Source organism: Schistocerca cancellata, chromosome 4 (genome assembly GCF_023864275.1).
Source record: "Schistocerca cancellata isolate TAMUIC-IGC-003103 chromosome 4, iqSchCanc2.1, whole genome shotgun sequence".
Classification (NCBI taxonomy): Eukaryota; Metazoa; Arthropoda; class Insecta; order Orthoptera; family Acrididae; genus Schistocerca; species Schistocerca cancellata.
This window is the reverse complement of record NC_064629.1, coordinates 806535691-806549230: the sequence shown is the minus strand read 5'-3', so window position 1 is coordinate 806549230 and position 13540 is coordinate 806535691. Positions and strand designations below refer to the sequence as shown.

The window sequence follows — 13540 nt, the reverse complement described above, 5'->3', positions numbered from 1 at the left end:
TATCATATTCAGGTTCTTGTGCAGAAACTAAGTGCTGCTATCTTTACTCTGACACTGAAACGAATATGATGGTGTGCTCTGCATACTTCAGTTCTGTTGTATCGTATGGCTTAACTCTATGCATTCACAATGAATATTGCCGGCCGCGGTGGTCTAGCGGTTCTGGCGCTGCAGTCCGGAACCGCGGGACTGCTACGGTCGCAGGTTCGAATCCTGCCTCGGGCATGGGTGTGTGTGATGTCCTTAGGTTAGTTAGGTTTAAGTAGTTCTAAGTTCTAGGGGACTTATGACCTAAGATGTTGAGTCCCATAGTGCTCAGAGCCATTTGAACCATTTTGAACCACAATGAATATTCTTATCCCAGAAAAAGACAGTATGAACGATGTGCAATGTGAATTCGTGTTTGTTAATGCAGGACGTTGTTCAAACGTCTCGGAATTTTAACGTTGCTATCCCTGAACATATCATTCCCCGTAGTTAATAGCACTCGCGAAAAATGAAGTGACAACTTCACTGAAAAGTCCGCCCCGGCAGCTGAGTGGTGCCTCGGTAGCGCAGTAGGTAGCGCGTAAGTCTCATAATTTTGCCGGCACGGTAGCTCAGCGTGTTCGGTCAGAGGGTTAGCTGCCCTCTGTAACAAAACAACTGAGTCAACGGCTCAACACTGAACTTGAACGGGTGTCATGGGACATCAGCACCGAACAAATGCAACGAACAAAATCGAACAAAATGAGACCAATTAAAAAAAAAAGTGGTCAGCGCCACATAGTGTCAATCCTAAGGGCCTGGCTTCGATTCACAGCTGGGTCGTAGATTTTCTCCGCTCAGGCACTGGGTGTTGTGTTGTCCTAATATTTAATTTCGTTTTGTTTATTAATATCTCAATTGATTTTGTATTAGTTATAAGTTTTTCTAATGCTGCACAAAAAAGATATCAAATGGATGTAAACAAATAGAGTCCGCCTCCACGTGGCGGGACACGGGCAACGGTGTGAGTGGGGACGGGCGCCGGTGTGGTGTTACTTTCAGTCACTCCGGACCCCGGACCCAGTCACAGCGGCTAAGTGGCAACATACGACCCACTGTAAGAAATTAGACGGTGGGTCATAAAAAATAAGCAGCTAGTGAAAAAAAGTGTCCTAATCATCACCATTCCATCCCCATCGACGTGCAAGTCGCCAAGTGGCGTCAAATTGAAAGACTTGCACCCGGCGAACGGTCTACCGGACGGGAGGCCTTAGTCACACGACATTTACAACACTGAAAAGAAAAAGACGTAGATAACATTTCTTTAACCACTGTACAGAAAGATGTGCACTATTCATTATCAACAGGATTCTACCATTCTACGAAAACTGAACGATTAGAAGTGATAACCCCAGAGTTTGAAATGCAAGTTGAAAAGTTTCGTTGTGGTACACCCCGTCTGTTATGTACAGGTTCCCTTGCGCTGTAATGCGTTATTTATTGCATTCACGTCGGGCCTTTTGGTCCATTAGTAAAGTCCATGCCTGGAAACCGCGAAGTCGCAGGCTCGAATCTCGATCGAACCACGGAAATTTTTCAGGCTGCCTTCAACCTAATTTCACCTCTCAATGACGTGAAGATTGACCAGGAACGACAAGTGGTTCGGATTCCACGTTAATCGGCAGGTCCTGTTCCCCGGGAAACCGAGCGGGTTGGTGCAGTAGTTAGCACACTGGACTCGCATTTGGGAGGACTACGATTCAAATCCACGTCCAGCTATCCAGACTGAGGTTTTCAGTGACTTTCCTAAATCGCGTCAGGCAAATGCCGGTGTGGTTCCTTTGAAACAGCACGGCAGATTTCCTTCCTCATCCTTGAATCGGTCCGAGCTTGTGCTCCGTCTCTACTGACATCGATACGTTAGACCCGACTCTTCCGTTTTTCGTTTCCCCAGTCAGATTACTGGTGTAGTTTCGGGACTCGCAAGTCGTTGAAGTGGCATCCAACTGAAACACTTGCATCAGACTGTTGAGCTACAAGAAATTATTGTTATTGTATGCACTATTGTAAATATTTTTTGCGTTTTTGTACATTTTTTATATTCTTCTTTCCTGGTCTTTAAATTTGCTTAATTTATCTGTGAATTATCTATTGGTTCAAAATGGCTCTGACAAGGGAACCTCCCCATCGCACCCCCCTCAGATTTAGTTATAAGTTGGCACAGTGGATAGGCCTTGAAAAACTGAACACAGATCAATCGAGAAAACAGGAAGAAGTTCTGTGGAACTATAAAAAAATAAACAAAATATACAAACTGATTAGTCCACGCGAACATAGGGAACATCAAGGATTATTTGCATCAGGAGCGCCGTGGTCCCGTGGTTAGCGTGAGCAGCTGCGGACCGAGAGGTCCTTGGTTCAAGTCTCCTTTCGAACGAAAATTTTTTGTTTTTGTTTTCGCAAAGTTATAATCTGTCCATTCGTTCATTGACGTCTCTGTTCACTGTAATAAGTTTAGTGTCTGAGTTCTGCGACCGCACCGCAAAACCGTGCGATTAGTAGGCGAAAGGACGTGCCTCTCCAATGGGAACCGAAAACATTTGATCGCAAGGTCATAGGTCAACCGATTCCTCCACAGGAAAACACGTCTGATATATTCTATACGACACTGGTGATGGCATGTGCGTCACAGGACAGGAATATGTTGTCGACCCACCTAACTTGTACACTTGGCGAATGGCTAAAAAGATTCTTCTACCTTGCCCGATTTAGGTTTTCTTGTGGATGTGATAATTACTCCCAAAAAAGTGATGAAAACATAAGAGTTTGTCGCATAAACTGCAACAAATGAATCCAAAAGTCTCACAGTCGCACACTTTTCCCTGTGCTCTGTCAAAACATATGTTTTTAACGTTTTCAAATTTTTCCGTGTGTAGACCGTCAAATCCTGCATATGTCCAAGCAAATCTGAACATGTCCTGGAATTTTGGAGAGCGGAGTTGATTATGTGTGAGTGCCTGAACTTTGATAATTGTCTGAAAATAAAAAATTAAACTGTTCTCGCGAAGGAATACTTGAACTAAGGACCTCTCGTTCCGCAGCTGCTCATGCTAACCACGGGACCACGGCGGTCCTGAGTTCTCTCTATCCTTGATGTTGCCTATCTTGCGCATGGACTAATCAGTTTGTATATTTTGCTTATTTTTTCATAGTTCCACACAACTTCTTCCTGTTTTCTCGATTGATCTGTGTTCAGTTTTTCAAGGTCTATCCACTGTGCAAACTTATAACTAAATGTGAGAGGGGTGCGATGGGGAGGTTTCCTTGTGAGCACTATGGGACTTAACTGCTGAGGTCATTAGTCCCCTAGAACTTAGAACTACTTAAACCTAACTAACCTAAGGACATCACACACATCCATGCCCGAGGCAGGATTCGAACCTGCGACCGTAGCGGTCGCGCGGTTCCAGACTGTAGCACCTAGAACCGCTCGGACACTCCGGCCGGCTGGATCGCATGGTCTTATGGAACCTGCTGAATAAGTTTAATGATGTGTTATGAATATTCTTACTGGATCTTCATGGGCCTACGAGGCAGGAGACTATTCTTCAGTCTTAAATCCACGTTGAAAGAAAACTCCAGGTGTTATGCATGTAAAATGAAATTTATTTGCGGACAATGCAAGTTGAGATTCTTCATCATTTCTGTGGCTTTGTTTGATATGAATCTGACTACACTCCTAAAAAAGTGAGTTACAGATCGTTGCTGTGATGGACAGAGAGAGAGAGAGAGAGAGAGAGAGAGAGAGAGAGAGAGAGAGAGAGGTCCTGGCGCCATCCCTTTCGCCAATGGAATAATTCGACCCCACGTGTGACTGGAATGCCATCAGATTTTATTCTGGCCGCACGACGGAGAAGACCCACGATGTCAGTACATTTTATTGTGGCCAAATCGCGGATGCCCTATGGATGCGATGTCCGAGATCGTCCAGTTATTGGGTTTTCTACAAGCCGCCGTGTTGAGAGTGTACAATGTGCACCTCAATTCGGGAAAAACCACTGCCACCAGTCATCTGCTGTGAGTAACACTGTCTAGAAGACAGGGCTTGCCACAGCCTAGTGAGTTTTTATCGTTGGATAAACGTGACACGACAGTATTAGCCACACGCTAACTCAGTCCTGGATAACTCTGCCCAGTAAGCAGTGATAACATCCACAACCTCTCTACAGCTATTGGGTACAGACGCTACCAGCCCAGTGGTGCTTCTGTGCTCACTCGACGTCACAGAGTACAGAGATTAACACCGCTGCGAGAACACTGCCATTTGCCAGTTGAAGCTTGCAAAGAGGTCACCTACCCTGATGAATCGGGTGCACTTTGATACACACCGACTGCAAGGTATGAGAAAAAACGAAACTGGAAGACAAAAATAGTGTTTGTAATACACTGCTGGTCACTGAAATTTCAGCATCAAGAAGATGGCATGTAACAGACATGAAGTTGGCACCAAGTGTACTACATATTTGAATGCGCAAGTAGTTAGCATTTCAGCGCAGTCGCACCAAATAGGCAGGAGTAACGCCATCTACATTCTGCACATAAAGAAATATTATGCTCCAGTTTTCTCACTCAGAAATCACATTCAACTGCTGATTTTTTGTGAGAAGATCGTGTTATGTCTGATGTAAGACGAAGAAATGTCTAGCAGTTCGTGTCGGAATTCAACAGCGGCAGGATCATGGCCTATGGAGATTGCCGTTTACCGTTCCGTGACACTGCTTCTAGCGTTACTCAGGATCCCACGACAGTCATGTGAACATAGAAACCGTAGATTCGCGAGGGCCATATTCGATGTAACGCAGGATCTCAGCGCCCGAAAGGACAGACATATTGTTCGCTCGGCCGTGCAGGATTGTACAGCCAAGTCAAGTACTTTGAGTCAAAAAATGGGCTTGTTCGCAGCATGACAAGTACCCACAATGACTGTGCGACGATGTATGGAGCACCAATGACTGTCAGCACAGGTACCATTGTTGCTGCTACCATTGACGTGACAGCAGAGAAAGGGGCGCTGACAGTAGTGTACCCTACGACAATCCTGAACACATGAGAGGCATCACGTCTTGTTCTCAGACGAATTACGGCTCTGTGTGCTGTACCACAATGGGCGTATCTGTGTTCCTAGGCCCGCAGGAGAACTAAGGTTGTCAGATTTCATTTGTCATCGCCATACGTGCCCACCACCTGGAGTGACAGTACAGGTGTCATTAGATACTCGGCATGATCACTTCTGGTTCGCAAAGCCAGTAGTTTGGACAGCAGTCTTTACATTTCTGCATGTTAATGTCGGTGACTGTGTTCTATAACGTCAAACTTCTTGTTGGCCGCTCTGTTATTGCTCACCTCGGTACAAAGTATTTTCGACTGTTTCCTGGCCAACACGTTCTCCTGATCTCTAACCCACTGAAGACATCTGGTCATGGGCTTCTGAGAAACTGGCATGCCAGCCATTACTCTGGCAAAGATTTGAAGAGTCGCTGAATCACGTACCCGTATCTGTCATCTAACCTCTGTTCGACACGTTCCACAACTGGACTAAGGCCGTTGTTGCTGACAGAGGTGACAGGTCTGTGTAATATATTTTTCACTTTGTGTGTACCCAAACTACCTAAGAATTTAATCATATATTCTTCTCAGTAACTGACCTTTCGTAATTTGCTATTCTTCATGGTACTGGAATTTTAAATTTTGGCAGATGGGTGACACTGCAGCGAGAAGTGTGCAGTACAGCCAAAAACCGAACTCAAGCTGATTATTGTGCCAGTGTGTGTTGAAATTCGAACAGACTGCCAGATCTCTCTTGTTTTGAGAGATGGTGAATTATCGCGTGGAGACGTCTCATTGAGTGTCTAATCACGACAAGACTAATCCGTAAAATAACAGATAGAACACAATGGGCTTTAATGTGAATCTTATGTTGATATGTGGGGGATGTACATGCTCGTGCGTACGTCCTTCCCACTTAACCAGAGAAGTATCTCGATGTTTTGATACTGGACTTATTTGAAAGCTGCAGCTGATTGAAGTCTTGCTTGGTTGCCTTGAACTACTGCTGTCTCCTCAACAAAGACACGAACTTCTCCGTTCCCCACCTTCTGCAAAAAGGAGCTACTGGTCTATCTCTAACGACTTCACAAAAACGTGCTCAGTGCACCCCTGAAACGTGGTCACTGTCTCTCCATCACTATTCATATTTCCATCAGGAAAAGAAAGAACATTCCATCAGCACACGGCAAGTTTGAGGCTGTTCACTCGTAAAAACCACTCACTAGGCAATCCATTTTCAAAGATTCCTATCACTGACTAATAACGTCATTAAATCTGGATTAAACCTCAGTTACGACTGCAACTGCGGGTACACTTTATATCGGAATAAATGCAATGAAAAATGTTTGTAGAAACAGTCATTTAACTCCAGTTGCAACAACAAAAATTTAATAATTTCTTTTCTTTTTCAGTGGTCTGCTGGTAACTTTCTTATTCCTCAGGTCAGCCGCTTCCAAAGACAATGAAACCAAGACAAGGGCTCCAGCCACTATAAAATCAGGAGTGCTGCAATTTTTCAAGCTCGTATTCTATCGTTTCATTAGGTAAGCGAGAGCTACGCCAATAATAGGTTAAAAAATTTCCACTGTTTTCCACTGCTTTTACTTTGTCTTGAAACAGACTTCTCTGAATTTTAATAACCGTGCACGCACAATAGCACACAATTCTGGGCATTGAGGATTTGTAAGAGCAATCACACGTGATAATTTCGAAATGGGATTTTTTCTTTATAATGTTTGGGTATAAAGCAAAGTTTTTTTTCGCAGGTAACCGACGTAATTAAACTTACTCACTAATTAAAATTGCTTCTCGAATTGGTACTGGAATCCCTACATTTGCCTTTAAGCAGCAGCCCGCTGACTGACCGAGCGAATCCCAGTCTGGCACACAGTTTTAATGCCAGGAAGTTTCAGTTCAGCGTACAGGCGGCTGCAAAGGGAATGATTCGCCCGGATTTGCTGATCGTCTAATTGTTGTTGGGGTATTTTGTGCAGTTTATGTAATTTTCAATAATTACTTCAGTTACATAGTTCACAGCCGCTAAATACGATGGGCGTTCAATAAGTAATGCAACTTTTTTTTTTTTCAAACAGCAGTTAGCTTTATTCGGGATTCCAATACACCGTATTATTCACCACCCTTTTGGCTAAAGAACACCATTTTTCTACATAATCTCCGTTCAATGCGACGTCCTTACGCCAGCTTGTATTGTATTGTATTGTATTGTCCCCGTCGCAGCCGCAGTGGTCCACAACCCCACTGCCGCAGTCCACTGCACCCCTCCGCCGCCCCACACCGATCCCAGGGTTATTGTGCATTACCTCCTTCATTGGGCCAAACGGACAAAAGAAGTTGCGAAATCCAGGCTGTAGGGTAGATGAACTCCTCTCGGGTGCGCGGAGTTGTGTGAGGCCTTGCGCTGTCATGGAAAAGGGGAAGTTCGTTTGCATTTTTGTGGCGACGAACACGCTAAAGTCGTTGCTTCAGTTTCCCGAGGGTAGCACGGTACACTTCAGAGTTGATAGTTGCACCATGAGGGAGGAAATGAAACGGAATAACCCCTTCAAAAACCCATGATTTTACCGGATGAGGGTGCTGCTTTCACCTTTTTTTCGGAGGTGAGGTGATGTGACACCACTTCACGGACTGCCATTTTGCTTCCGGTTCAAAGTGATGAACCTACGTTTCATCGCCTGTGACGATGTCCGATAAAAATTGTCACATCAGCTTCGCACCGTGAAAGCATTTCTGCAGAGAGGATCCTTCGTTGCTCTTTTTGATCTGTTAGGCGGCGAGGAACCCGAGCGCACACACCTTTCAGTACTCTAACTGGTGGACGAGTGTTTCAGCCATGGAGGTAAGAATAAGGGGAGATGGCGCTACGTATCCCAGCCGTACTACGTTTTGAAGCCATGGGGGCGTGGCTCGCTGCCATGACACTCTGACCAAAACATTGCCAGTGTGCTATAGCGCTGCGTGTATTACAGTCGCTAATTGCACCATATACACATGTAACGTCATCATATTGGTTGTTTCAAAGTTTTTGTTTAACATAAAATCTCGTAAAGGCGAAATTCCGCGTTTCTTCTGATTAAAAATAGTTTTTAATGTAATATTACGAATAGCTAGCCTTCAATGTAAACGACACAATTTTGTTAATTCAGTAATAAACGTGTATCACAAACTAAATAATAGAAACTGAAAACTAAGTTAGCTATACCCTCCCTCCAAAGCCCCATAAATACATCTTGTTTGTAATACGTACTGGGACATTTCAGTTACGTTACACTACTGGGAAACACTGTTCATTACCACCAATATTTACTGAAATAAGATACATAGAATGGCAAATCTACACAGTGTCCTGTTTAGGCCTATACTTTACGCCAGTTAATGTAGTGTCAGCTTTTAATTTGGTACATGATGAAGACAAAGTGAGTTACTCAACACTTCGATTATCGACAATACGTACGTATTATACTGAAACGTGAACTTGAAAACCAAAAATTTAATTATTTGAATTAACATACCTTTTGCAAATGTTTTGGGTGTGTAGGGAAAACTGATGGTACAGCATTTTATCGGAGCCTTACTGTTTTAAGGGAAGTTCGGTCTATGTCCTCTTCTCGGAAATGCTGAGAACATATAGTGCTCCATTTAGACGCACGCCAATTCTTCCTCCTCACGGCATTCTCCCACAGAGCTTTCCGACTTTCATTTTTAGGAAATCTAAAATCATTCAGGAGAAAAAACGCGCTATAGTACAAGTACCGATGTAGCACACGTTCATTCACAATGAAGTTGTAAAATCACACTTAATGAGACAACTTACACATGAAATGTTATTCCCTTCGATTTCGCATCACAATCAGAATGATTCGTACATCCGAACAGCACACAAGTCACCATAATAGCGCAAAATCCTTCCAAAAGCGAGTGACAAGCCTAAACACACAAGCTTACAGCAGCAATGTTTTGGTCAGATTGAGATGGCTACCCTCGGCTTCACATAGCTTCACAGCTGTGACGTCACGGCGTCTCCCTCTATTCATACCTCCATGGTTTCAGCTCTGCCAACAGAGACGCCCAGTTGAGCAGTGAGGCATTTGACTGTAATCCGATGAGAGTGTCCAGACGTTGCAACACTACAGGAATCACGGCTGTGTGCGGCCAGCCGCCACTCGGGGGATCGGACAGATTTCTGCGAGCTTATTGCGATGATGACAGACACCTCGCCCAACGTCTCAACGTGCTTTTGTTCACTGCCAAGTCTTCGCAAACATTCTGCAAGCACCTATGAATATCTGCGATGCTCTGGTTTTTCTCCAAAATAAACTCAATGACAGCTCTCTGCTTGGAACGCACCACCGTTACAGACGCCGTTTTGAGGACTACGAACAGCGCAGCCACCTATCGGAGCTTCATGAAACTATAGGGACTGAAGCGGGAATATTCCACGAAGTCCCACAACAAATTCCGCATTTTTCAACCGAAACTGGCCGATAAAAAGTGTTGCATTGCTCATGGAACGCCTCTAGAAGTTTAATTGGATGCTTTTGTCTAATTTGCTTGATTTTGATGTTTGCCGAAAGCGCGATGCTCCTTTTACACAGCAGTCGTTCATGGATAGTAAACGTGGTTCTATCTGCAGTGCCCTTCCTGACAGAAGGGACCACTTTACTTTTGTTTCGCCCGCTGAGCTGATTGTTTCTTACACCACATTTACATGCGATGCAATTTGTGGGGAACAAAAATTTGAATTTCGGGAATTAATTTTTCCTGTGGTGTTTACTGGTTAGGCCTGCTCAATTTTGCTAGGTCTATGAAACACTCATTTTACGAGCGTCAGTTACTTTACGTGAATGCTGTTTTTAAATCAAGTGTTCCGATTTTGTCACTAGGAATAAGTGAGGCTATTAGCGTCTTCGTAATATTTATAATAAAGTGGAGTTCGATTTCTTTACAGATGACAGTAAACTTGTAAGGAGGAGAAAGGTACTACTTACGAAGTGATATTTAAAAATCTTACCCATGCCAGTTAACTCGAACGGAACTTTTTATTACATGCTCTTAAATCACGCACCTTGTAGGAAAAGGTGCGAAGTGATCACTGGTGGAAATTTATTGTACTCCAGCAGCTTAGTGTCTCTGGATGGCTAGAAAGCTTTCGAATAAGTAAAAACACACTCTTATTCCTGTCCAAAGAAACAGCGAACTTCTTGTCACCAGACCTTGTGTCGCTGAAAGAGAGGGTGAGCATGACAGTTTAGAAATTATCCAACTGCGCGTAATATAGGGCTGTTACCAATCAGTTCGCTTTGCTGATTTAACAAATATACCACCTTTTTATAGTATCTCTTTCCATCTAATAAAGGTAATATGTGCTTCTGTATAATTAGATAACGAAAATTAATAACATTTTGACCAGTCACATCATCCTTCTTTAGCATCATTCCACTCAAAATACCTTCATCTAGATTAAGCAACACGTTTCAATAGCACATAGCAACCAGACAAGCTAATCACCAATCAAATCCCATAGAGCCTTTACATGTGCTGAATCAAGATAGTGGGAGTCAAAAAACGGAAACCAAAACAGTATTTGTAGAATCGACATTGAAGTGTTTACATGATCAACGAGAAATGATATTGACAAAAAGGCTCATTGGCTACTTTAGTGTCCGACATGCTATTTTACGTGGCAGCAAGGGCACAGAGTGGAGCACGTCCAGATTTCATTTCCATGCGACGGAAGTTGGTTCCTCCTCTCAGTCCTCAGAATTTTTTATGGAAAACATACTTCAATTCTGATGCTACTCCCACTGTCATTGACTTAAAACGATTGATTACTACCTTGAGGCACGATATTCTAGTGCCGCTTCCTTCTGTTAATGTACACTCCTGGAAATGGAAAAAAGAACACATTGACACCGGTGTGTCAGACCCACCATACTTGCTCCGGACACTGCGAGAGGGCTGTACAAGCAATGATCACACGCACGGCACAGCGGACACACCAGGAACCGCGGTGTTGGCCGTCGAATGGCGCTAGCTGCGCAGCATTTGTGCACCGCCGCCGTCAGTGTCAGCCAGTTTGCTGTGGCATACGGAGCTCCATCGCAGTCTTTAACACTGGTAGCATGCCGCGACAGCGTGGACGTGAACCGTATGTGCAGTTGACGGACTTTGAGCGAGGGCGTATAGTGGGCATGCGGGAGGCCGGGTGGACGTACCGCCGAATTGCTCAACACGTGGGGCGTGAGGTCTCCACAGTACATCGAAGTTGTCGCCAGTGGTCGGCGGAAGGTGCACGTGCCCGTCGACCTGGGACCGGATCGCAGCGACGCACGGATGCACGCCAAGACCGTAGGATCCTACGCAGTGCCGTAGGCGACCGCACCGCCACTTCCCAGCAAATTAGGGACACTGTTGCTCCTGGGGTATCGGCGAGGACCATTCGCAACCGTCTCCATGAAGCTGGGCTACGGTCCCGCACACCGTTAGGCCGTCTTCCGCTCACGCCCCAACATCGTGCAGCCCGCCTCCAGTGGTGTCGCGACAGGCGTGAATGGAGGGACGAATGGAGACGTGTCGTCTTCAGCGATGAGAGTCGCTTCTGCCTTGGTGCCAATGATGGTCGTATGCGTGTTTGGCGCCGTGCAGGTGAGCGCCACAATCAGGACTGCATACGACCGAGGCACACAGGGCCAACACCCGGCATCATGGTGTGGGGAGCGATCTCCTACACTGGCCGTACACCACTGGTGATCGTCGAGGGGACACTTAATAGTTCACGGTACATCCAAACCGTCATTGAACCCATCGTTCTACCATTCCTAGACCGGCAAGGGAACTTGCTGTTCCAACAGGACAATGCACGTCCGCATGTATCCCGTGCCACCCAACGTGCTCTAGAAGGTGTAAGTCAACTACCCTGGCCAGCAAGATCTCCGGATCTGTCCCCCATTGAGCATGTTTGGGACTGGATGAAGCGTCGTCTCACGCGGTCTGCACGTCCAGCACGAACGCTGGTCCAACTGAGGCGCCAGGTGGAAATGGCATGGCAAGCCGTTCCACAGGACTACATCCAGCATCTCTACGATCGTCTCCATGGGAGAATAGCAGCCTGCATTGCTGCGAAAGGTGGATATACACTGTACTAGTGCCGACATTGTGCATGCTCTGTTGCCTGTGTCTATGTTCCTGTGGTTCTGTCAGTGTGATTATGTGATGTATCTGACCCCAGGAATGTGTCAATAAAGTTTCCCCTTCCTGGGACAATGAATTCACGGTGTTCTTATTTCAATTTCCAGGAGTGTACTTCAATGATTTTTTATTTTGTTTCTTACTAGTCTTTACAATTAATACACTTTTTCTTTGTTGTGGCAGGTTAACTCCGGTGTACCTTTATGTGTTAGGCTTGGTAGAACTGAGTATGAAGTGGCTGAATAACAAATCAGTATTTGAGCCTAACGTGTTCGACCACATAAATTGTGAAAACTTCTGGTGGCGCAACGCTCTCTATATAAACAGCTTATTCCCCAGGAAAGAAATGGTAAGTACTACCCGTGTAACTTTCCTTAATGTATCTCAGCCGCAACTATTTTTCTAGCCAACGAGGGACAATGTCCAAATTTCAAATCCACCTTATTTGCTATTTTTTAATTTAATATACTTACGTCTTTTCACCGCGTTTCGTTTTCCTTTCCTCTGACCATCTGACACCTGTTTTCTTCGTAGGACTTATTTCAGTAGTGGTACAAATCCATTTTTGTTCATTCTGAGATACAGAGTCCTAAAGTTAAATGAGCGCTGAAAAACCTGCAGTTGAGATACCAGAAATATTCGAGTATATATACTTGAATATTTCTGGTAGCTCAACTGCAGATTTTTCAGCGCTCATTTAACTTTAGGACTCTGTATCTCGGAACGAACAGAAATGGACTTGTACCACTATTGAAATAAGCCCTACATATTAGAATCCTTCAAATTTTAACATTTTCTACTTCTTTACGTTGCTTCTTCTTTTTCGTATTGTGTATTTTTAAATCCTATTTAACATCTCGAATCTCTCTTGTTAATTTATTGTACGAAGAGCTACTCTCAGACTTGTTTTGTTAGCCTAGTGTCGCTCATTATTTATAAATAGTGCCACACTTAGTTTTCAAAACTTCTTTATTCGTATACGGGTTGATCACCAACTATTGTCATCTAGAATAACTCGGAAAGTATGATAGTAGCTGGAAATTTTGTGGGACAAATATTGCATGGGACAACGGGGACCATAATATGACACTGGATTTCTGTTGCTAGGTGGGGTCGCATCAGAGACATAAGGCCAGCTTTTTTTTATGGGGTGTTATAGTTTGGTACTTATTTTTTGATAGCAGCTATCGACACATATCCAATGATGTGTAACAGTAAGGTCTTTGAAGGTCAACGAAGGTCAAAAAGGTGGCATGAGCGT

At 44.4% G+C, this 13540-nt stretch overlaps 1 protein-coding gene across 1 annotated transcript in view; it reads left to right on the top strand.

The window, feature by feature from the left end:
• Positions 1-13540, top strand: part of LOC126184442 (nose resistant to fluoxetine protein 6-like) — a 199611-nt gene that overhangs the window by 128149 nt on the left and 57922 nt on the right. Inside the window, exons 8-9 of the mRNA XM_049926832.1 lie at positions 6486-6617; positions 12463-12628. Coding sequence (XP_049782789.1) covers positions 6486-6617; positions 12463-12628 — 298 coding nt within the window. The remainder of the gene's footprint in view (positions 1-6485; positions 6618-12462; positions 12629-13540) is intronic.